This window comes from Epinephelus lanceolatus, chromosome 23, assembly GCF_041903045.1.
Source record: "Epinephelus lanceolatus isolate andai-2023 chromosome 23, ASM4190304v1, whole genome shotgun sequence".
Lineage (NCBI taxonomy): Eukaryota > Metazoa > Chordata > Actinopteri > Perciformes > Serranidae > Epinephelus > Epinephelus lanceolatus.
This window is the reverse complement of record NC_135756.1, coordinates 11,720,668-11,745,675: the sequence shown is the minus strand read 5'-3', so window position 1 is coordinate 11,745,675 and position 25,008 is coordinate 11,720,668. Positions and strand designations below refer to the sequence as shown.

The following is a 25,008-nucleotide window of genomic DNA, read 5'->3' as shown; positions in this document are numbered from 1 at the left end:
GGACAAGAATATTCTCTTTCCAGAAATTTGGGTTCTTGTTCCCTTGCTTTCTTCTTCCTTCACTTGTGCAGCTACTCTTGTTTTGATCAATCTGCTCTTGTGCATACACTGTGTAGCAATAATCTGCTAGACTGTGAAGTGACGGGGAGATTAGATGTCTGTTGCCGTCCACTCACCTTCTGGCTGGCCATTTGGCACCTCATCTGAAAGCAAAACAAAACACATGACTGTCAAACATGATAACAAGATCTCTCACAGTCCTTATCACCCACAAATTTCTGTCCAATTGCACACATTGACTTATTTTATTAACATCCATTCACCACTAAGCCATATCATCTTTGTGTCAGATGACTGGCTCCTCATGCGTAGACACCATGTTGTCTTAACTGATTATGATAGAGGCCCCCATGACACACCATTTGTTTGCCCTCTGCCTTGTCTAGACTTATGAAGCTAATGGTGGTGGTGGGGTAGCTACAGAAACATGTTTGGATACGAAATTCAAAACCTGTAACAGGACTCATGCAAGGCCCCAACACATCAAAGCATCCATACAGCCCTTGGCATGCAATGATGGGGTTAAAATTTTTTGCCTCATTTGTTAATAGTGGGTTAGTGGAGCACAGAGCCATGAGAGGTTGTCTGATACTCATGGGAGTTTCAGATAAGTCATGAAACATCTGGACCTGCCTTTTTTTTTTTTTGTCCTTGCTGAGAAAAGTTTATGTGGCAGGGGGATTTACAGTTAAAGGTTAACACCCATAGCAGTCCTGCACTTCCTAAAAGACCGAACTGTATGTCAAGGATACGGTGGCTATTAAATACCACTTGGGAACTGCAAGAACTGTGAATAGTCATCTTAAATTACCTGCTACTAGTTTCCACTGCTAGTGAAGATTGTTGTTTGTTAAGACAACATTAAATAAGTTTAAACTAGACCTGTTATGCTTTTTTTCTTAGGTTCATACTTGTATTTTGGTCTCTACTAGAACGTGTTTACATGCTTTAATGATCCAAAAACACTTTATGTTCCCCATACTGTGCTGGAACACCTGTATTCACTCTCTAAGCCCCTCTCCTAAAATAACCCACTCTGCTCTGATAAGTCAGAGTTTAAGGGTCTTCCTGCGCCATTATTGCAGCCGGGGAATGACTGTAACGGAGAGTAGTAGCACTTTTCACAGTGAAAAATCACCAATAGAAACTACTTAACACAACTGGACATGTTCAAGCAGGAATATGATCTGAAATGGGGGAGAAATTAACAACATCAACAACCACGATTACATGATTCCCCTGACGTTAGCATGTAGCTTTTTGTAGCAGTGTAAGCTACATAATGTAAACACTTGGAGTAGTGTCCTGGACCAAATGGGCCTAAGTGCAGTTGATTGGTTGATCTTTTAGCAAAAATATACAGTCTAATAGGTTCAATACTGACATGATAGTGGCTTCAACAGAACCAACTTGGTTGTTTTCGAAAAGCCCTAACAGTACTCCTTTTTACAGTCTTTGTCCCAAATATATCCCATATTGATAAGCAATTGTAAATTAAGGATTGATGGATTATCGGGCACCAAAGTCAGCATTTTTATGATAGTCGATAAAATAAATTAATTGAAAAATGTGATACTTTGGCTCTGATTCCACTGCCTGCCTCTGTCTACTGTCTCTGCTCTGCTGCCTTCGTCATTTTCTCACCAATGGCTCTATCTAATTGGTTAAACATCAAAAGTGATAGCCTGACACAACACTGAAGAATGTTGTACCATATTACTGAAGTTGTAATAAACATTAAAATCTAATATGATGAAGTTGTAAAAATACCTGGTGTTTCTGCTAGTAACGTTCTGCTGTTAGTCTAATAGTAGTTACTGGATGAAACTTAAGTTGTAAAAGTATGAGAACTGCAAGGAGAGGAAAAGGGAGTGAGACAGTGTCTGGGTGTAGGCGATAAATATGATGAGTTCATCATAGTTTATGAATTATAAACAAAATTGATCACTGACAGTACAGACATTTCATACACCAGACGAATGTAATGTGGAATTGCCGATGGGCATTCAACCTGAAACGGATCCATTAATATGAGTCAGCGTCATGTTTGTCACTTTTAGGAAAATTCCACTCTCCGCTAGGCTAATTTATGCAGTGTAAAATGTCATAGGCCTATGCTAATAACTTTAGCATGTTGTGTTTGTTGGGAAAGCATGTCTAGCAAAAGATAATTGTTTTGTCTTGGAGCCATATGAATTACATTCTCAGAACCCATCGGCTATATTCAGCGTCTGACTTCCAGCAGACAGCAATACAGCCTCTGGGGGCAGACCCCCGATGTTTTGGCATTCCGGTTTGATTTGGGCAGAGGAGGCGAATCTCCGTTTCCATCTTCCGTTTATATATAAGTAAATATGCTGAACCATTGCGATGGATTCAGAGTTTGCAGTGAGGCCAATTATGTTCTGCCTCATTAGTTCACCGCACGGACTGTTTAACCTGGCAACAACTGCAGCCGGCTCAAACATGATTGGTCAATATCACGCAGACTACAAACAGTCTACAACCGGAAACCAGGGCTCTTCCGGTCTTCTTCCGGAGGCAAGATCTCCAGGGTTTGCCTACAGACTCTACATTCACTGAATGTAGAGTCTGTATATAGAGACTATATGAATTATAATGGAACCAAATCTTGTGCTTGTTTTTATTACTGTCACTATTGAACCATGTTTCATGGGGGATTTAGATGTGTTAGTTGAATCAGTCAGACTTTACTGAAACGCCACCACCAACTTGTGTTTTGGAGATGTATTATAGAGCAACATACCAACATCAGGGAAGGCAGGCTACAATACATGCAAGAACTTTCTTTTTGTAAAGATAATGTTGAAAAGTTATTTTTGCACCATTTAATGTAATCATACATAGGATGCTTAAAGGCATTTGAACAAAGTTTTCTGTTGGAGTTGTGAAGTTTGTGTTATATTAACGTTTGACACTATGATATTCATTTTTACTGCAAATGTATATCGGTTCAAAATATTGGTTATTAGTCTCCTTGTTTGCTAATAATTGGTATCGGGATGGGCCCTAAAGAAAACCCTATCTGTCGCTCCCTATTATGAATGGCCTAGCACGTCTCTGGCCACTGCAAATCTGTTTAAAGCAGACCAGAGATCAGATGCATCTGTCAGAGCAAACAAGACATGAGCTTGCAAATTTGTCTCGCTCTCGGGCAATACAGGATTTACAGTTGAAGGTTAGCCCCCATAGTAGTCCTGCACCTTCTAAAAAAGGGAACTGTATGTCAAGGATACAGTGGCTATGAAATACCACTTGGGAACTGCGAGAACTGTGAATAGTCATCTTGAATTTCCTGCTACTAGTTTCCACTGCTGGTGAAGATTGTTGTTTTTAAAGGGATAGTTTGACATTTTGGCAAATTCGCCTATTGCCGTAATCCCTATAGTCATATGAGTAGGTACATTACCTTTAATTGTCAGTCCCTGCTGTTCTGAGATTGGTGGGGCAGAGCTGCCTGCTGAAATAGTGAACGGTACAGCCCCCTCTCTCCCTCAAAACTAATCAAATACACCATCAAATGACTCCAAAATGCTCTTGTGGACAGCAAATACTTGGAACTACTTTCTTGAGTAAACCACTGGGCGGAGTGACACAGTGCACACCTGAGACAGTGCCGTAGTTATTGCTTGCAGCCTTGCATTTGCAGTATCGTCAGCTGGACGCAGCAGAAAGTTTGAGAAAAGTTTACAGAGTGTTGTTGTAAATCATTGTTTACACATGTATTGTAAAAGGTTGCGGTAACAAGCCGAAGACATGGAGCAGAGTGAAGTTTCACGTAGTACCAACCAAAAATACGGACAGAATGAAACAATGGCTATTTGTGCTGGACATCGACCCCAACATGCCTGTGGAAATGGTCTGGAAAATGTTTGTTAGCTCCAACCATTTTTTACCGGAGGACTACAGTGAAAGGATGGAGCGCAGAAGCTCAGGAATGGTTCAAACGCTTTTCTTGAAAGACTAAGCCACTGCCATACCATCTGTCGGCATCACAAAACGAGCGGACGTGGTGAGTGATCGTTGTGTATTTTGCTCAGCAATCTCTTTGCTGTAATGTTACCTCCATGTTGAGTAACATTAGCCTACAACCCAAGTGTGGTAAATAAGGCTAAAATGCAAATGTTGTTGTGGTTATGTTATGGATAAGTGCTTGCCCAGAGCATATAGTGAAGTGACTGGCATTACTTCTTATTGTTGGGAATAAACAGACTGCTAGGGAACATTTTATGTTGTTGTTCCCTCAGGAGTTGTGGTGATTTATGAGTGTGGAGTTCACATGTTCTCCTCGTGTTCCGGTGATTATTTTGAGGCGTACTCTCGTCCCATCCCACCATCAACATATGTCTGTAACATACAGTCACTGGCCACTTTGTTAGGTACACCTGTGTAATCTAATGCAATCCAGTAGAGCGGATATACCATGATTTTTTTCCCCGAAGCTTATACATTTTTGGTTATTGTTGACATTGTCTAGAAAGTGATGATTCCACTATTATTGAGGTCATAGTGAATGGTGGTGGTCTCCTAATTTTGTCTAATTGAGAGGGACAAAATATTAGGAATACTTTTCAATATATTGCACTCCAGTACACCAGCACCACCCACTATGACCTCAATAATAAAGTAGAATAATCACCTTTCTGACAATGTCAAGAAAAACTGAAAATGTAAAAGCTTTGTAAACATAGAATGTGTGGCAGAGCTGTTGTATTGGATTGTATTAGATTGCACAGGTGTACCTAATAAAGTGGCCAGTAAACCCCACATTTACACCACCAATCCATGCCGGCTCTGGGTCTCCCCTCAGTCCCTGGTTGCTCGGCAGCCTCAGCCTCTCTTCTTGCCCTCTCTTCTTCCAAAACCTTTAACTCTTCCTCTGTATATTCTTGCTTCTTCTCAACAAATTTGTTTTGATGACGGGAGTAACTGTGCTAAACATACGCTGTCTGAAATCACTCCACCCACCAAGTACCGTATGTCTGGAATGTAGTTCCGGCTGTGCATTTGGCTTCAAAAGAACTCTGTCTCATTGCGTGGTGAATGTGTAAGCTATAAGTTGTCCACAAGAGCGTTTTGGAGTCATTTGATGGTGTATTTGATTAGTTTTGAGGGAGAGAGGGGGCCATACTGTTTACCTCCATTTTGTGCACTGAGCAGCAGGCAGCTCTGCCCCACCGATCTCTGAACAAGAGGCACTCATAATTAAAGGTAATGTACCTACCCATATGACTATAGGGATTATGGCAATAGGCGAATTTGCCAAAATGTCGAACTATCCCTTTAAGGACAACATCAAGTAAGTTTAAACTAGACCTATTATGCTCATTTGTAGGTTCATACTTGTATTTTGGTCTCTACTAGAACATGTTTACATGCTTTAATGATCAAAAAACATGTTCCTCATACTGTCTTTGCTGGAACACCTGTATTCTCTCTCTATTTCTACTGCAAATGTATATTGGTTCAAAATACTGGTTATTAGTCTCCTTGTTTGCCAATAATTGGTATCGGGATCGGCCCTAAAGAAAACCATATATGTCGCTCCCTATTATGAATGGTCTAGCACGTCTCTGGCCACTGCAAATCTGTTTAAAGCAGACCAGAGATCAGATGCATCTGTCAGAGCAAACAAGACATGAGCTTGCAAATGTGTCTCGCTCTCAGGCAATAGATAGTTCATCTTGTCAGTGAATAGGTCCATACAAGGGAGCTTCTCTAGAGCCAGCAGTTGGTAATTACACCACAAAGATCTTAAGCATATCTTCAAAATACAGTAGGAAATGAAATTTCAATACCCAGTATTCTTGAGTGTCTCACTTTCTCCCAGAATAGCTGAATGTGTTGACAACCCCAGCCTGATGTTTCTTTGAAATCCATTTGCAAAACACAACCAACAGTCTGAGACTTGATGCTCTTCCTTCAGCAACTTTATCTGAAGAGAAACCTTGGTTCCCTTTAAAAGGAGTCTCTTTGCAAGCTGTTTGCATCCAGTCTATGAATACTGCAACCATGATTCCATGTATGTCCATTGACTATGCACCATATTTAACAGCCATTTTCTTCCCATCACTTCTTAACTTCTGATATCCATCCACTTGTAATGATTCCCTCAAAGCATTCCTTGTCAAAATTAGCCCCACTCCCACCTCACTGCAAAACAATGTATCGCTGGCCACCGGGCCACAATCCTGCAGGGTCACATCATACACCCGAGAATGAGCTTCGCTCGCTCTCTGTCTCATCTCCATTGAGATAATGAGAGTGGAGAAAGGTTTTGTTTTACCTCTGAGGACTCCCAGTGCAGCTGACAGCCCTGCAGGTATTTTCAGCTGTTGCCCCTGCTGACGTGCAGACAGAAGGGCTCATACAGGCTCCGATGAGAGCCAAACTGCCGACAGCTTAATTTTTCCTAATATAGACCTTTATTGCTTTAATACGCCTACAATAATGATACTATTTGCCCTTGTTGTGAATCCTTATTCTAGTTCTAAGGACTTTGACAAGGAACTTCTATGTTAAATCTGATGAGAGTTGAGAACAGGGTGGCAATTAGCTGCTGACAGGCTTCTCTCCTGTAGCTGAGCGTGGGTTTGATTTATGAGGTGGTGTTCTGTAACACAAAGCGACAGCTAAAGAGGACAGAGCCCAGGGAGAGTGCTGGACCTTAGGGACAGTAAATATCATGAGGTGAAGACAAGGGCTTGTTCACAACTGAAACCCAAAACTTATAACAGTATTGTAAGGCCTCTGGGCACAGGGTCAGAGGTTTTAATAGCGAGGTGTCTGACCTCTGAGTGATACAACCTGAACTGAAGTTGGCAGGGAGATGTCTGTTTTGGTGTGTGGCACAGGAGGGGGTTTTGGCGGCTGTGGAGGACGATGGAAGGGAACAAGGGATGGGGATTAAAAGTGCACTCATTCTGAACTATTCCCGGGACAAGAATCTAAGTCCCAAGAGATCTGCGGGCGACTCAGCCAGTTCGTCATCTCTGGTTTGGACTTTTTAAAGGCTTGAGAGTGTGGTGTCTAAAACAACAGCACTGGCCTCCTCCTCTTCAGCTGTTCAGGCTCATTTAAAGACAATGCTTTTCTACTCTCATTTATCTGGTGCTCTGGACTACGCAGCTATTTATGGGTAGTGTTTGTAGTAGATTGGAATCTGCTGCCTCTATTTGCCCATGGCTTTGTCTCTGAGGGGATCAGAGTTGTTTATGGCCATGGATGAACACTGTGGGGGCAACTGCAATGTACACAATCAACAGTACCAAGGTGCATAAAAATGAAGGCCAACCTGAGCATGACATCACTTCAGGGGCTTAGTTTCTTCTGGCTGTTGCAAACTCCTACTCTTTTGTGACCACAGATGACCCAACAACAGATTAAGACAAGATCTGGATTTGAGGAATGGGATTTTGAAGCTTGCAGCTGGCAGTTAACCGTCTCCCCATATGTAACAATCAATGCCAAAAAGCTCCCATGAACCAGATCTTGAAAATGCAAAGTCCGCTGTTCAAAAGGTAACCAGTTAATTCATCTGCATAGACCGAGCTATTTGGTGCAAACTTTATACTTAGACCATTGGTTCGGATAAGGGAAAAACGTCCCCCTCCCCAGAGAACTTTCACATGGGGGAAAGCAAATGAAGAAACAACAGAGCAACAAGAGGAAGGATCCCTCTTTCAGGAATAAACAGACAGGAAATACATTTCTTAAATGCAGAAAACTGTATTAGCTTCTATGTGCAAATCATGCCCTAGGTATCAAGAACAACCAGGGACGGATCAATGCTCCCCCAGAGGATAACATGTTTATTAAAAACTTGTATCGGCTCTCATCAGGAAGGCCTCCAAGACTGAAACAAAATGTTCCATTTCCTCTACATGGGCATGTCTGGGTCGACAGCAGACCCCAAAAAGAACTGCGCTAATGTGGAGGGTGGGAGTAATACCATAGCGTAATGACAGACAAGAACGGATTAAAAGGGAATGTTGATGGACGCTATGGTGCTGGGGAGTGATTCAGTGTTAGGGTGGGACAGGGGATGGGTTAAGATGCTGTGTGTGGTTGAATAAGGAGTTGAATTATGGGCAGGGGGCAGATCTGAGGGGTACGGCTCCCATCAATCATCAGAAACACAATCAGAGTCAGGTTATTATTTATCCTCATACAGCCCGGCACTCACTCAAAATTGCATCATTCTTCACAGGTCTTTGCTTGTGTCCGGCTCGACACTTGTCAACATTCCTCTGCCGCGCTTCATCATCGTGTCTTTCTCCAGCTGGATCACACAGAACAATCCAGGATGCCAACCCCCCCAGGAAACAATAGTATCTGCTCATAAACCTCAAATCTTCTCTTGCCCCCCGGATGGTAGAAACACGCATGCATCAGTAATACAATACTGCTGTCAAAGTCACTTTGAGGATTCCTATTAACAGGCTGGCAGGCAAGCCATAAAGTGATGGACTCCGCTCCCCTCACACAAACCAATCATAAAAATAAACATAAATGTACTTTTTTTGTTATCACATCAATTCAAACCTGCAATATTTTGAATTTTAGTTGTCACATGCTTTGACGTTACTGTTAGTGGCAACATGCTGATCCCATCCACACTACCAAAACTCCTACCTTTCTTTGTGGGCTCTGGCATCTTGAGCCGCTTCCCCAGAAATAAAGCGAGTTAAAAACTGCAGGTAGGACAGGTAGGTGCCTTCAGAGTAATGTGACTGCACAGGAGGCCAGGTACGGCGTGGTAGCCCTCTTGTCCAGGAGGGAGAGAGATGATGATAGAAGAAAGGGTGGAAGTAAAAACCTCTGGGACCCCTCGGACCAGAGTGATGGGAGATGAGGAGGGCGCAGGGATACGGTTTGGAAATCTCAGTGGGGGAGGAGAGGAGGACCAGTGACAGATTCAGGAGGGACAGGCTTTAAAGGCCTTATATAGAGAGTTGGCATGCTCCTCCTCTCTGTGGTGGACGCTTCATTGCTGTCCCCTACCCACTGGCTGCTGTGCCAACTTTTTAGATGAGAAAAAGTAAAAGTTTGTTTTTTAATGCTGCCTTATACACAGAAGTAACATCAATATTATGCATTTTGCGATGTATTGGCTGAGTGGATTAAAGTCAAAGATAAGAAATATATTTGTTTTGTAGCTGGAGCAAAATAACTTCATTTTCAAATGTCAAAAGTTCTGCATATAGCAGTGTTTAAAGGGGTTTCATAGCTCATAATGAAGCCGCTTACTCACCAGGGCTACCTAGAGGTAGACAGTAGGGGGCTATCATGTTTCTGCAGCCGTCCTGGCGGCAGGTCGGCATTACCAGTGGTAATAGCCAAATGAGTGGTGCCGCTAGCTAGGTCCCACCTGACCAGGTGGTGCACAATGCAGAGTGGCCAAGGCTCACATTAGCTAACTTGTGGAGACTAGAAGGTGGGCAGTGAGTAGTATGTTTCTGCATGTTAACGTGGCTAGCTGGCTGCCTGTCAGCCAACAGAAAATAAAATAGAAGGCACGACATTTACATCACAAAACATTAACATTTCACCAAATCTAAAGGAAGAGCACTTTGATATGTGGTGCTAAAGCTCACTGAGTCAATAGAGCATTGAAGTTAAAGGACAGACCTCTTGTATTAGCTACCAGTTAATGGGTGTCAGGCTATCAAAAACAAAATTAACCGAAACTGACATTGTAAGTCTTGTTTGACTTATAGGAATAGATTGACATTTTTTGGAAACGTGCTTATTTGCTTTCCTGAGAGTTAGGTGACAAGCCCAACACCACTTTCATGTCTGTACATTAAATATGAAGCTGCATCCAGCAGCTGATTAGCTCAGCTTAGCACAAAGACTGTAAAAGAAAGGCCAACTGCGAGCCTGGCTCTGTCTTAAAGTAACAAAATCTACTCACCACCACCTCTAAAGCTCACAGATTAACATGTTATATCTCATTTGTTCAATCCACTCAAATCCGTATGTGCCGGAAAAGAAATATTCCCGCACGACACCCTGTGAAACCACAATGTATGTATTTTTACCCTTCGGTATGACAATAATGGTATCAAACTTCTCATGTAACCCTTAACAAGAAAGGAACTGGGTCTACTGCCCAAAGTGTCAGTGTAATTTAAAGTCCAGGAGAAACAGCATTTCGGAAGTATCTAGTCTCAGTATCATGACATGTGAAATAAGATAGGCAGGCTGGATATAACATGACAAGAAATCTGATTTGATTGTTGAAAAGTGGGTGTGTCATTATTGTGAGGCCCTGATGGTGTAATGGCAGTAGGATAAAAGTATCCGTCAAGGAGAGAGGGACGAGGTTCATTGTGTGCGCCATGTAGCTGCTGAAATAGTCCATTGTAAAATGCCTTGCACATAATCTGAATTTATTTACTGAGAGTGAATACATTTTAGCCAGTGGGCCTGTAACCACGTTATTTTTTGGGAAACAAAGACACACCAATGTGGCATGTTGTTGCGAGCTAGCTAGCTAAATCTGTGCTGCTAAAGTTGGAGATTTGGTTGAAATTGGATGGTACTAGCTTATGTTAGCACACATCATATTTTTGCAGAAAGAAAACATGGTTGGATTTTGATATATATGGATATTGTAATCTTTTGGTATATATACATATATTGTTGAATAGGTGTGCAGTATGGCAGCCAGGGATGTGACCTACAAGGGTAATGAAAGGCATTTTTCATTAAATCTTGATTTTAAGACCAGATTTGTTTTCATCGCTTCCATATTTTTGCGTCACTATCAGGGTGAGGGCTGTCAGTGGGGCATTGGAGGTGAGTATCCTTAATGCACTGCAGAAGTAGATGAAGCAATAGGTTGGATATAAAAAGGGAGAGGTGCTGTCATTGTCACAGGTCTGAGGCTGATGTAATACTCTCCGACATCAACAGATGATAGAAAACATATTCAGAAAGTCTGCGGCTGTATCACAAAAGAAAAGTTTGAAGTGACACGCAGCGACTTGGTGCCAGATGGCGGATATCAGTTTAATCCAGGGGGAATGCTGCACAAGAACAGCAGGCTCTCCAAACTGGCAAATAAATACTGGAGAGATGCCTGGGCGGTGGTTATATGGCCTATACTTAGAAAGCTGTCATAAACCTTGACATTTGACATGTGTATCGGACACGAAAAGAAGGTTTCATTGTGAATTATATCATCGATGTGGCTGCTTTGGTCCTAATTAATCTCTTTAGCACGTCAAACACAAGTGATAAATCGAATGTGGTCTCTGATCAAAGGTTGCAAAGATTAAACAACGAGGAGGAAAGCTGCTGGATTTACGAGCAACGGCTCGTCTGGTGCTGAGGCTAGGTTACATGTGCGGTACCCAGCGCCTGCAGAGGATCTAACAATATCATAAACACTTGAGCATGTTAATGATCCCAACATGGGGGTGCACTTAAAACATGCACAATTACTTCCCCAGACAGTCAAGACGGGGCACAGCTCTATTTTAGGGGCTATAGATACAGTCTCTTCACAGGAATGCAGCTTATATCCACTGTCAGAAATTTGCTGGGACAATCATTCCATACAGGAAGATCCCTGAAATGAATCACTGTGGCTACAAAATTAGATCTATACTGCGAGCTGACACATATCATATGATGTGGAAGCGTTTAATTGAGAACTTTCCTTAAATGACCATTTTCATTATTCAGTTCAAAGTATGTGGCCTTTCTTGGTAACAGACACCCACAGCTCAGTTACCCATTTATAACCCTCAGTGGGCTCCAGCAGTAAATACTGGGCTTAGGGAAGTATCATGTGGGTCCGCTACAAACAGCACAAAACCATTTGGTATTGCCGAGGACGGCTGGGGGTTCACATCACAGGGGCGATTTAGCCATGAGGTCACAGCATACAGGAAAGGAAAGAGAAGCTGAGAGGCTTTGAGGTGGACTACACTGACACCCTCTGGTTCCTAACAGCCAGCAAAATGTATTACATGAGGGAAAACACATGCACACTTGTCAACAGATGTACATTAATGTGCTGCATGATTCTTTACTCTGGGGTTAAGATAATATTCTTGTATTTATAAGTAAGTTACCGTTGCTTACCTTTAGACAGTGTTAGGTAAACTAGAACATGTGCATTTGCCTCCCCCAGTACATCAGGAAAGTAGCAGAGGACTTTTATTTTGACAGAATGCAAGACATTTACATATACCATAAATTGTTGCAAAAAAGCCACAAGTTGGTGCATGAAAATTCACCAGAATGCAGGGAATTAAGGGTTTGACACCCCCAAACTGAAGTTTTATATGCAGCTTGAAAGGAAACCCACACTCTTGTGAACATTTGATGCAAAGTTATTGTAAAATATAATACAGAAAAGTCACATGCCAGCAAAAATTGCCACTCTGTTGAGTTTATTGACCCGTTCACAGGTCATACATAAATACAAAGCAATAAAAGCCCCCACTATTCATGTGAAATTGTAGGACTGTCAGCTTTAGTTTTGTAGACAATGTCCATCAGTCAGACACCTGCTTTCCAGAAACTAGAGTCCAGGTGGAGGTATTGCACCAGGCAGGACTACTCAGTCAGCCAGGTAACCTCTACAGTAACATGCAACAACAATATACTACTGTATGCAGCTGCATTTCAAATGTAATGGTGTTTTGTTAGTGAAGTGAATTTAATAATTTTTTTAGTTTAAACATGGACATTATCCTCTAAATCTAAGGATAATTTCTAAGAAAGAACTATTCTTTGTGGACTTAGAAAGTTATCTCATTTATATTTTGTGGTGTAAGCGTATTTGCAATTAAATTGCAGTGATTTAACATTTCAACATTCATTAATAAATAGCAATAATCAGTACTACTCAAGACTAATTTGGTCAAAGGGGATCCAATTACAGTGGAGAGGCAATGGTAAAATAAAAATAAAAAATCATCTTTGTCATTTTATGCTTGGGGACCACATTTAACACCATCAAAGCATCTGTTTGCACACTCACACACAAAATCTGCACTATAATCCAAGTCTTAATCATCCATTTGTATGCTCAGTACTTCCCAAACACAAGAATTTTCACTAAAATGTAATAATTCAAAACTAAACTGTAAGTAAAACTTCTCCATGCACTTTTTAAAGCCAGAGTCCATAAGGTTTTAACAAAAATGCACGTGTTCAGGAAGTTACAAGCTTGATAACTGAGATTTGGATTATACTGTATGAATTTTGTGAGAATTTGTCAACAGATGTTTTGATGTAGTTTTGCCATTGTTAAATCTGGTCTTCAAATGAATCAGTAAATCAATATGGCCGCTGTTTTTTGTGGAGGCATGTGGGAAAAAAGTTTACTCCACAAATATAAGGTAACAGGCACGGCCAATTTATTTACAAGTGATTATTTTGTGGGTGAAGTATTTCTCTAACTACACAAAAAAAAAATAAATTCACGACTTGAATCACTACACAGATGTGAATGTAGTTGAACAACCAACAAGTTACTGCAAAATATATTTAACTAATAGTTTGATAAAATATAGTTCACTATTACTAAACACTGCCTTTTAAGATTTTATGTTACTGGTTATGTTGGACAGCATTATAGTAATATTTCATTTCAGGTTGGAAAATGACTGATGAATTGTTGGTTTTTAATTATGCTTAGATGGGAGCTAGTCTTTTTTTTCTTGTCAATTCAGTATTCATGTTTTATTGTTCTGTTTTTTTTTATTGTCATTAGTAGTTTGTTGTCATTGATTTATTTTATTTTATGTATCTAAAATTTGCTTGTTTTACATTTATGTTTGGCTCCCTTTTGTAAGGATGCCCTGCCCTGAGAGGCAAGCCAGCTTTTTTTTTTGTGGTCATCATGTTTTTATTTTATTTTGTTTTATTTTTCTCCATCTGTGAAAACAGGTAATTTTTTTTTACTAGAAAAACAAAAAACTCACTTGCCTGTCAGGGCTTCTGTACTTGTGTCTTGGATTGTTTAAGTACATATTTGTTTTATATTATAATGTAATTTTTTTTTTTTTTTTTTTTTTTGTGAGGACCCCAGCAAGAGCAGTACCTTGATAGTGGTAAAGGGGATCCAGATTTATTAAACAGACCCAGAATCAGTCCCATTGCTCTGAGTGTAGTCCTGTTGCTCTCAGTGTAGATACTGTGCAGAGAGATAAACATAACAGCTAAGAATAAGGACAACAAAGCTGGACAAATAAAGGTAAAGAATAGACAGGACTAATATGTACACAAGCACGTGGAAAAATAGGTGTATATATTTATGTAGATACCAAAAAATAGGATAAAAAGTCTATATACAAGTAAAATATATAAATCACCACAACTCACTGTTATCTTTTACTTTGTCACCATGTGCATCACTGACCTCCACCCATGGAAGAAAAGATGTGCAAAAAATGAATTGTGCACTGCATTAAACAGTCAAATAAAAATATAAATATGGTAAAAATGATAACAGCACTATAAGGCAAAATATTTTTTCTTTATTTCTTTTTTTATATTTACACCACAAACTGAATGCATGTACTTACTTCAAGAAAACCTGATATGTAAATGCAGTTTGCCAAACTCATAACAGAAAGTGAAAGGTCGTAGACTTAAAAAAAAAAAAGAACACATTTAGAGTTTTATATGAGATGATATGAGCTACACAGAATCTAGTCCACATTACAGATCTCCTCGTTGACACTTCTGCAGTAACATCAGTGTCTCTCTGCTGAACTGATAGGTGAGCTTCTTCTTCACCTTGAAGATCTCTCCGGACCGGGCGTAGTTCCTCAGGGCGCGGGACATCTTCTGGTAAGTCATGGGCCTCTTGTTGCCCTTTCTCTGCCCCCACAGCGCTGCCACCTGGTCCTTGTTCGTGGAAGAGAAGCGGAAAACACCGGCGGCTGCTGGCACCCAGGACACACAGTGGGCCATGTTTGGATCCTCCAGCATCTCAAACAGAAAGTGAAAGAGTCGCACTTTTCCACCTGCAACCATTGAGCAAACAGACAGTGGCACGGTGAAGAACTGACAGGGATTTAAAAGAAGGAGGCAGCTGTGTTACTCCAAAACAGTCTGGCTACAGTTAATCATTTCCTCAAATACAACAATTCCCAGAAAATCTTGTCACTGATGGGATGCCATTTAGCGGAGGGTGTAAAAGCTGTAAACACTGCGGTTATCTGATAGATATGTAAAAACAGCTATTGAGCTACGCCATGCATGGCCCCATTGTTTTTGACAGTAAAGGGAAGGTCTCTTATTTGCTCTCTTGGTATTGTTTCCCCCAGGCTACTAGCAAGCGAGGCAATAACAGTATCTAGTGACCAAAAAAAGGAGAACTCACCACTCCCCGCTGTGTGTTTGGTTGGTTGTCTTGTTGATACAAAGTTTGGCAGTGACCCATGCTCACACAATGTTGCTGTTGTGTTCTGGCTGAGAGGTGACGGGGCGTCGTGTGCCAGCAGAGGCTGAAGTGCAGGTTTGATGATCTGTGATAGAGGAAATGATGAAGAGACACAGCTTTAAAGGTCCAGTGTGTAGGATTTAGGGGGAGATATAGGCAGAAATGGAATATGATATAATAACTGTGTGTTTCTCAGTGTGTAAAAAATAAGAATCATTGTGTTTGAGCTGTTTATATCTACACAGGGAGCAGGGCCTTGTCTCTAGCACCACTATGTTTCTACAGTAGCCCGGAACGGACAAACCTAACACTGGCTATTAACATTTTTGCGTCGGCCACTCTAATTACCAGCCCCTCCATGATGAGAGCATTGGAAAGACGAATATGTTTTTTTTGTTTGTTTGTTTGTTTTTTTAACAGTAAACTGCCTTATTTAGTGTTTTTACCTGTTTAAATTACCAGGTCTATTTCTTTTGGAGAGGAAGACACCTCTGCAGATAATTTGGCTCCCGGTCACAACCTCCCGAGTGCCTAGATCTTAAGTTATGAGAGAAAAAGGTGAGCAAACATTAGCATTGGCAGTGCTAGCGGCCTGTCTCTGACATGCCGAACAGTGTTGAAGAAACACTGATTTATAACGTGAAACTACTTTATTCAGTGTTTTATCCAGTTTAAGTCTGAGGGTCTGTTTGTTTTGGGGAGGAAGAGACCTCTGCGGATAATTCTGGTCACTGTGAAACCCTCCTGAACATCTGGATCTGTCTGCGATGAGCCAAACGGCTTCAGAGAAACACTGATTTTTAGCTTGAAACTGCTTTATTCAGCATTTTACTGGTTTTAATCGCCTGGTGGACTTGTTTTGGAGAGGAGGAGACCTCTGCGGATAATTCATCTCACGATAAAACCTCCTGAACACTGAAGGAATTCTAACCAGGAGAAGATTCAGCTGGTAGTAATCCTTAACCCACACCCTAAATCTTACACACTGTCCGTTTAAAGTTTAGATTATATGGGCACATCCTACTACAACTGTCTTGTGTGGAAAATTTTTTTAATGCTTACAGGTGGCCCATAGCACATCCAGCGCTGCTCGCTTGACTCATCCACAGGTGCACTTCTTTCATCTACTGGCTCACCTGCAGCCCAGCTCACCTTGTCCACTGTAAAAAGCAAAACAAATGCTCAAAGATCAAATTAGTCTTTAAGTATTCAGTTAAATTTCCGAGGCTTTCTTCTTACCATTGTCCCCAGCGTTTTGCCTGTAGTACTCCTCTAGGAACTCTAAGATCACCTCCAAATCAGACTGAGAGTCCTGTAAAGAATTCTGATAAAGATAAATAATTCAAAATCAGCCTTAAAAACTGCATAATGCTGAAGATATTTCAATCCTTGCAATGAGGCTGCTCTTTACCATCACTGATGAGGCTGAATCTAAAGCAGAACAGTCCTTGCACTTTGGGAGAATTTCACAAAACTGACTTCAAGACTCTCAAGTGCCCCGACTCTTATTATACCCCCCGCAGAAGCGGGGCTTTCTGCATAACACCAGACGTTTTCTACCCAAGGCTCACAGGAACAATGACCACCATCCCACAAACACCACCACCAGTCAACCCATCAACAAAGCCTCCCAGCGCTGACCACATCCTCCCCGCTGCAGCAGATAAGACCGGGCCTGGAGGCAGCGTCGACACAATGCTCTCTTTTCAGGAAAAACACACTTGCTGCCATATTTTTCCTCACAGGATGTGTCTTAATTTCAGATTTTTGTCATGCTCCTGTTGTAATATTTCACTACAATGGAGACAGTGCCAAATCTTTCAACACGGTGATAATGCCAGTGTTTTATTTATTTATTTATTTTTGATAAAAGACGAGAGCACAGCTGCAGTTTGTCATTATCAAGTCAGAAAACCAAACACAAACGAGAGTACACAGATTGATTTATTGGGTGTCTTAAAACAATTCAAAATAAAAATTAAACTTCAGTACAAAATGATTTATGATATTAACAACAGATATGTATTAATACATACATTTATTAATACACAATAAATATAATAAGTATACAAAATGTTTGATCAAGAAAATTATCAAGACACACATCACCACATCTAATGCTTATTACTGGTTGCTTGTTGAAACAACAGGAGCCTTAGACTTAAACTTTAAAATATAAATTATTGTTATAAACTCTAATCCTCCATGGTCTTGTACACACCATAGTCAAAGTCGTGTGTTCAAATTAGAAAAATATACATCCATGATTATTTACTTTGATTGCAAATCATCTTAATTGTTCAAAACTGACACAAATTGTAAACAGATTTATTGTACTTATGTTTCTAGATACTATTTCATAGTGTAATACGTAAAGATACAGATTTTTTTTTATAGTTTTTTATATGATAACATTTAATTCTAAAGACTGAAATCTTACCTGTTAAATGGCTCATGGCTGTAGCATTTAGTGGCTTCTAACAGTGAGGTTTACAGATTGCAACCAACTGCACCTTCTGCCATGTGCCAAGCGTGTAGGAGAACTACGGTGGCCCCTCAAATGTCCCTTTCTAGAGCTAGTAGTGCTGACTGGAAAAGTCTTGTTAAGTCTACAATTTACTGGTGCATACAGCTGCATATCAAATGTACCTGTGTAGAGAATTATCATTTAAATCAAAGGGTTTGGTAAGAAATCACTTTGCGTAATGAAATTAGAGAATTTTCTTGTGCATGTTTTGTAGTTTAAAAGTATTTACAATTAATTTACAGTGATACATTTGAATGGGGGTCACTTTTGTGTCCCAGATCATTAAATTATGACATGTAATAACATTCATCGACTGAATATGGACCCAGTCTCCAAGAAGCTCCTGTTAATTAGACTCTTAATTAGTGCTTAAATAGATGCAGGTGTGCTGACTAGAAACGTTCACCCGTTAAGTCCACAATATGTGTTAGCATTGATGCTAGCATTAGCTTTATGCTAAATATAACTGTATTAGTTAATTAAAGGTGTGTAAAAGATCGATTTGTTAGTTACAGCCAGAGTGTTATCATATAAATCTAAGGGTTTTCTATTTAAGAGATTTTTTTTTGTTCAGTTTTAAAGTATTTACATTTAATTTGCAGTGTTATGTTTGACTGGCAGGATATGATTCTGCAAAAACTGTCACTTTGTGTGGCCCAGATAGTCAAATTTCACATGTAATAACATTCACTGTCTGCATATGGACCTAGTCTTTGAAAAGCTCTGAAAATTAGACTCTCGTGTTGACTGGTGAGATCAACCTCTTAAGTCCACAATATAAGTTAAATGTGCCGGCATTAGCTGCAATATAATAGGTACATTGTTCACTTAATATGTCTATTTAAATCCTCATAATCCTCATTTATTAGTTAGATTCAGGCAATTTTAAAAAACAAATGGTAGGTAATTTTCTAAAAGAAGAGACGCACTCGTATTTTGAGTATTTACAAAATTAATTCCCTGTATCACTCCTCTCACATGATGCTAAAATAAAGAGCATTTAAACATCTGTAAACTGAAAGATGTTACTGTTTTGTGACATTATTAGTCCCACTGTAACTTGTGATGACATGTAGGGACTGAATGTGGACTCAGGAAGTTTGAGAGCAAAAAGTCTGCTCTCAATAAGGGAATTTCCCCCCTCTGTGATCAAACCATCCTCCCGCTCACAGTTTGTTTGTGCTGTGTGATGTGAAGCTGGAGGCCAGATTGTAGTCTTCGTGCAGCTGGTAGTGTTCGTACCAGCTGTTCCAGTCCGTCGCTGCAGAGCCGCAGTAGCTCTGCTCAGCTGGGCTTGGCTGCCGGGTGTGCGCCTCCTCCTGCGCAGGGCGGTAGGGCAGGTGCACGGACACCTGCCCGGAGCCGAGCCTGTGCAGGATGTCTGGGTTGAACTGGTAGGTGAGTTTGCGGCGCACTTTGATGATCTCACCGGTGCGGCTGTAGTTTCTCAGAGCTCTCGCCATCTTCTGATAGGTCATGGTCTTGCGGTTGCCCTTGCGTTGGCCCCAGCACTCGGCTAGCTTCTCTTTGTTCTTGGAGATGAAGTGGAAGGTGCCGCTGCCGCTGTCTGTCCACTGGATTGAGTCGCCCATGTTGGGGTCATTCAGAGCCTCGTGGAGGTATTCATAAAGTCTGAGCTTCTTACGACCTGAGAAGAGGGAACTGTTTTAGTCACAGCGGACTTCTAATGTAAAGTATACTGACACACTACAGGTGAATAGGGTACAATTTTTAACAGATATCACCATGAAACTTCCACAGTTGAATACTTACAGTAAGACTAAATACTAATAATAGTAATACACTTTACACATTGATATAGCACCTTTAAAACACAGTTACAAAGTGCTGTACAATAAAACTAACTAAAATCAAGATAATAAATGGGAAATAAAATCAGTAAGATAACAACAAGAAGACAGACAGCTCAGATATAGTCAGGATATGATTAGAGATTGAATTATGTTTTTAGGAGAGACTTAAACGAAGCCAGTGACTCAGACTAAATATGCAAATGAGGCAATATCTAATTAAATATGCACGGATTTACATATACAAATCTGAATATATGATGAAGCCAGGTTCAAAATGTTTGTTTATTTTTTGTCATATTCAGAGTAAAAGGTTTTTAGAGAGGGAATCTTTTTTTTTTTTTTTTTTATCATTCCGTAAATCAGAACATACTGTCGGCAGCCATTCCATAATGTATTTTTGCCATGTTTTTAGGAATAAAATGTTAAATAAATCAGGCTGTGAATGATATATGAACAAACCCCTCAGTAAAAACCTTCAGAATAAACTGTAGACAGGAATAAAATTTAAAAAACAAAATCCTGGTGTATGTAAGTGCAGCTGAAGTGGAGATTTTTTGGTTCAGAGTTTGAGAAAGAAAGAAAAAGAAATAAATAAGAAAGAAAATGGCCTCTAAAGATATGTACTATTAAATTTCATACAAAAAAAAAGTGTTTAAATATGCAAATATGTCCTTGTTGCATAAAATTCTAGAAAATAAATCTGATCTGAATTAAACACCTAAATGTGTATTTTGGATTATCTTTCCAGTAGTCTAACAGAAGGCATGTTATGCTTACCTTTGCTGTTCCTCGGTGGCGGTAAAATCGGGTAGAAATGAGACGACTCATTTTGCACAGAACGACCCAAAGAGACATCAGGGATGGCCTGAGGCCAAGACTGCTGCTGAAAGATAAAAACATTAAAAATCAAAACCCTTCTTTTTATAGTTTTCCCTGCTGTTTTTTGAACACACAAATATACAGATTTCTTTTGCACAACTTACTGCCATGTCATTCCAGTCGTATCCCGGTGCTGGTACATCAGACTGGTGTGTGACGAGGCAGCAGGAGATCTGACACTGTAGCGATGGCTGCTGCGTACCCAGAGTCTCGTAGTATGTGTACTCTGAAATTAAAAAGCATATCAGTTGTTATTTTATTCAGATCAGGCATAATTAAATTAATTAAACTGATACCATGAATTGAAATTGCTTTCTTGAGGTTATAAAAGAGAGGAAAATTATAGTTTTTATACATTAAATCATGCATTAAAAGATAAATAAATATGAAACACAAAGAGCAGAATTTATGTATTCACGGTAATGTTTTTTTGCATTACAATAAATCAGTTTTATGAGAGATTTTTTTACCATACCTGAATCATAATATGAATTATTTGAATGCTGTTGAATCACATCAATTGCATCCTGAAAGTGTTGGTTGATGTCGCTGTCCAAAGAGGTCTAGAATAAATAAAAAACCTTAATTTCACCTAGAAAAATCTAAAACAAAATGCATCTCATACTTTTCATTTTTCCTTTAAATAAATATAAAAATTAAGAACATGAAATTATGAAACTACATGAGACTAATTTTAAATGAAAATATATTTAGCATCCCTGCAACTCACCATCTTGTATGTCTGAGTGTTGCCCTCACTTGAGGCCATTTCCAACTCGATAGCTGAACACTGCTACACTAGTGCAGGTGAACAGTACCTGGACAGGTATATATACGTCGCAGACCTCCAATACCTGTTCACCGTTCAGCCACATGAATAGGTAGAGAGGCCGGTCGATTTAAATGTGTTAACGTCACGATGTTCTGCAGCCGCACACTTCTTCTTTTTTGGAAGCACGGATCAGATAGACATCTGAGCATCACACAGTCACACATTGTGGAGATCACAATCTGCGTTACAACAAAACCCTCTTTTACTGCACCCATCGACCAGGAATACCACCAATTCTCAGCCTGACCCCAGGATTTGCATACCGGCCGAGATATGAATCTAACATACACATTTATAATTGGTGCTGTTCAGTAATACGCTTTTCTGTAAATTGAAATTGGAGCCTATGGAATTGCAGGAAATTGTCCTCTGTGGTTCTTTGTTTTCTGGTGATAAAATAAATACGACGAAACAATATTTGCATGAAGAGTGGTCATGATGCGAGGCTGTGGCTGGGCTCTTATAGGAAACACAGACAGTGGATAACCATTAACTTACAATAAATCAAACAACATTAATCATTTGTCACTTATAGTAAAATAAATCAATATTTAAAGGGCTAAAATGCCAAAAATGGTCTCATAATATCAGTTTTCCCATATCATTTAATATAATTCTATCTATTTTTTAAGTTTGAATCATTAAAACCTTATAAGTAACTTAAATTTAACAACTTTTGTATGTTTTATTCTGCTTTTTATTGCATTAATAGCAACAAACTGACAGAAAAATGGTCAAATATTCAGTGAAAAGCAAAATTCAAAAGCATTTGCACCCCTCACAAAGCAATATGAACCCCCTCAGATCTTGCACAACAAAAAAACACAAACTTTGTTCCTCTTCTTAAATTTGATTTCTTTACAGCCCTTTATTTTATCACTCATGATCATTAAAAATGCATCATGTACCCTTCTTTTTTTTACCACCACTTGCTTGGATATAAAGGGAAGTTTATTGTACTGTCTTTAAAAGTTGCTTTAAAAACTAAAATGCATCCTCTGCAGTCAGGTCCCCATATCACTCTGAGCTCACTGTGGGGCCTCAGCCAAATTAACATAATAGTTGTGACTATTTGAATTTCCAATTGACCAGAATGCCATAAACGCCGCTTCAGATAAATGTGATTGTAAAGGTTAATGGTTAATAATGTGGTGATCGCTGTTGAACTCGACCTGCGCTTTATTTTTCCGCACAAAGCCAACCCCCTGTTCAAATAAACACAGGGCTTTTTGAGAAGTTCATTTATCTCAGGCGTGCAGTTTTAAATATCAACTGACTTGCTCCTGAAGTTCCCCTTTCGGCCCGACTAAGTGTGGAGGCAGTCAGGCCTGAGCGCTGAGCTGATGGAAACATGATGGAAACAAAGAGATGGAGATGCACAGGTTACAGAGAGGTTACTCTGAGAGATTACAGAAGCAGCCGACTCCATTTTCCTCTGATAGGATCATTATTGTGCTTTATTTTTACTCACTGAAGCAGCTTTGTCCCATCGGTAAAGAAAAACACCTTGTCACAGTAAATTACCATATTGTGTGTGCGTGCATATGAGAGCATGCAAATGTGCATGTGAGAGTGTGGCACATGTGTGTTTGTGTGTGCTTCCTGCCTGTGCAGCACACTGATAAAAACAAAGAACCACAAAACCTTTCACCCACTCCGTCTTTCCCTCTCTCCATTCAGAGTGAAACTTCTGTCAGATCAGCTCCATAAATTAAAGACCACAACCTGTCGGGCCGCAGCTGAAGCCTGACAGCTGTGTGCTGGTGTTGGCACTGTGTGGGATGCAGAGTTGGCTCCCTTGTGCTCCGTTAGTTTAGTCTTTGGGGTCCTAAAAAAGTTGATTTCAACAGTTTTGTGTTAAAGCATGAAAGTCGAGAACTCAAGAGTTAAATATTTTATTATCTCTAGATAACAACGCTTGTCTTCTTGTGAAAGCGGGTTAGTGTATGAAAAAAAAGCTGATTCCTTGAGATAACGAGATAAGAAAATGACTTGTTTTGTCAAGATCACAGACTAATAATGGAGAACTCTAAAATGAGTGCATTTTGAGTTCATTTGATCACACCTGATTTCAACTTTTTAATATCACTGTCATGACTGTTGGGGAGGGTTAATAACTGAACCTGGATTTAAGTACGGTCAAATCCACTGATCAAAAATAGGTACTTCTGTTTTGACATTTTCAGCGTGAAACATTTAAGATGCCAGAGCCCTCTCTGATAAACTAGTATTGAGAGGAGATTATCCTTTGTGTTCTCCTTATCTCATAAGATATCAAAACTCATTTTCTCTGGATAACGAAAGAATTAAAAATTGCAGGCATGGCTGTTCTCAGCTTCCGTAGATACGTTATTTCCAATTATAAAGGTAATTCATCACTCATTTGAAACAAGGACATAATGAAGGCTGCTTCTTTCCATGGTTCTTGGACTACTTTTTGAGTTCTTATAATTCTCTTTTTTGTATGCTATTTTATTCTGTTAATTGTTTATCCAATTTTTAGCCAGTCATTACATGGCTCCAGGGTTTGCAGTGTTGCTCAGCCCCCACAAAAGTATCTCAACTATTGGCACTAAATTGTGTTCAAACATTCATTGTAACCAGAGGATGAAGTGAAGTGCCAGCATTGGGTCTACTTCATCCAATTAAGCAATATCACACAAGAGGGAGTGACGTACTGTATATCGTCACGGCCTTGAGTGTGATATTGCTTTTATACAACAGTTCAACAACAGCTTAAACAGCAATGCTGAGTAAGGAAATGTTAACAAAAGGTGATGAAATAAATTAACTAAGTATGTTACGTAGCTCCACGAAAAAAAAAAAACAGTTCCCCCAGTCTGTTGCCAGGCAACACGGCACACACGCCAGGAACTCACAAGCTACTTTGTATTTACATTGATCTGCAACTGTGTCAATTCGTCCAGTTCAGCTGATGAAATGTCCTCATCAGTAATAATAATATCCATCTTCTTGGTGTAACGCTCTAGTGTCAGTTTGCGTCAGTGTAGCCAGTGTGACAGTTGGTTAATTAACGGTTGTATTTATATTTATAACACCTGTGAGCGGAGTCATTTTACTGTTACATGTCCCAGTGATGTTATACTCTATATCAGCACTCATGGAATGCCTCTCGTCCAATCAAATTACTCGGTCGGAACTAACTGTCGTATAAAGCATTATTAATAATCAAATACCTGCACAGCACTAATGACATTCCCATCAGCTTCAGCTGTTCTTTGTGTTTATCACTGTTTAGTAAACATTAGCATGCTAACATGCTAAACTATGAGGTTAGCAAGTCATTAAATTGTGTCCTGTTATGTTCTATTCTAATATGTTGTTTTCTATTCTATCTGTTCTGTTCTGTTGTGTTATGTCCTGTCCTGTTCTGTTCTATTTTGTAGTTTCTATTCTGTTCTATTCTGTTCTGTACTGTTCTGTTCTATTGATTTGTATCTGT

At 39.8% G+C, this 25,008-nt stretch overlaps 3 protein-coding genes across 12 annotated transcripts in view; all 3 read right to left on the bottom strand.

Moving 5' to 3' along the window:
- The window catches only part of mybpc1 (myosin binding protein C1), a 50,351-nt gene extending 41,367 nt beyond the window's left edge, over positions 1–8,984 (bottom strand). For all 9 annotated transcript variants that reach the window (XM_078165479.1, XM_033614226.2, XM_033614229.2 and 6 more), the window contains exons 1-2: positions 8,716–8,984; positions 177–203 (exon numbers count right to left, since the gene is read on the bottom strand). In XM_078165479.1, coding sequence (XP_078021605.1) covers positions 177–203; positions 8,716–8,737 — 49 coding nt within the window. In that variant the 5' untranslated portion in view covers positions 8,738–8,984. The remainder of the gene's footprint in view (positions 1–176; positions 204–8,715) is intronic.
- Positions 8,985–14,571: 5,587 nt separating this feature from the next.
- spi2 (Spi-2 proto-oncogene) lies at positions 14,572–17,003 on the bottom strand. Its single transcript, XM_033615298.2, has 5 exons — positions 16,905–17,003; positions 16,733–16,817; positions 16,556–16,653; positions 15,434–15,578; positions 14,572–15,074 (listed from the first exon to the last, which is right to left on the bottom strand). Exons 1-5 carry the CDS (start codon positions 16,905–16,907, stop codon positions 14,767–14,769), a joined length of 639 nt encoding a protein of 212 aa, XP_033471189.1. The 5' UTR covers positions 16,908–17,003; the 3' UTR covers positions 14,572–14,766.
- Positions 17,004–17,419: 416 nt separating this feature from the next.
- Positions 17,420–21,576, bottom strand: spic (Spi-C transcription factor (Spi-1/PU.1 related)). 2 transcript variants are annotated; one of them, XM_033615153.2, is made up of 5 exons: positions 21,444–21,576; positions 21,189–21,276; positions 20,818–20,939; positions 20,612–20,717; positions 17,420–19,668 (listed from the first exon to the last, which is right to left on the bottom strand). In XM_033615153.2, the coding sequence occupies exons 1-5, from the start codon at positions 21,480–21,482 to the stop codon at positions 19,187–19,189; spliced, it is 837 nt and encodes a 278-aa protein (XP_033471044.2). In that variant the 5' UTR covers positions 21,483–21,576; the 3' UTR covers positions 17,420–19,186. The 2 variants fall into 2 exon arrangements, with proteins under 2 accessions (XP_033471044.2, XP_078021513.1); XM_078165387.1 differs by having other exon boundaries at positions 20,612–20,714.
- Positions 21,577–25,008: the final 3,432 nt, after the last annotated feature.

Bases quoted from the DNA above. Each gene is read 5' to 3' on its own strand.
- spi2 (XM_033615298.2), bottom strand. The intron at 16,654-16,732 runs GTAAGAAGAAAG...TGCTTTTTACAG, and splicing joins GCAAAACGCTGGGGACAATG to TGGACAAGGTGAGCTGGGCT. The intron at 15,579-16,555 runs GTAAGCATTAAA...CCTCTATCACAG, and splicing joins GGATGTGCTATGGGCCACCT to ATCATCAAACCTGCACTTCA.
- spic (XM_033615153.2), bottom strand. From the start codon at position 21,482: ATGGCCTCAAGTGAGGGCAACACTCAGACATACAAGATG. The intron at 21,277-21,443 runs GTGAGTTGCAGG...TATTTATTCTAG, and splicing joins ACACTCAGACATACAAGATG to ACCTCTTTGGACAGCGACAT. The intron at 20,718-20,817 runs GTAAGTTGTGCA...TTTATCTTTCAG, and splicing joins ACGACTGGAATGACATGGCA to CAGCAGTCTTGGCCTCAGGC.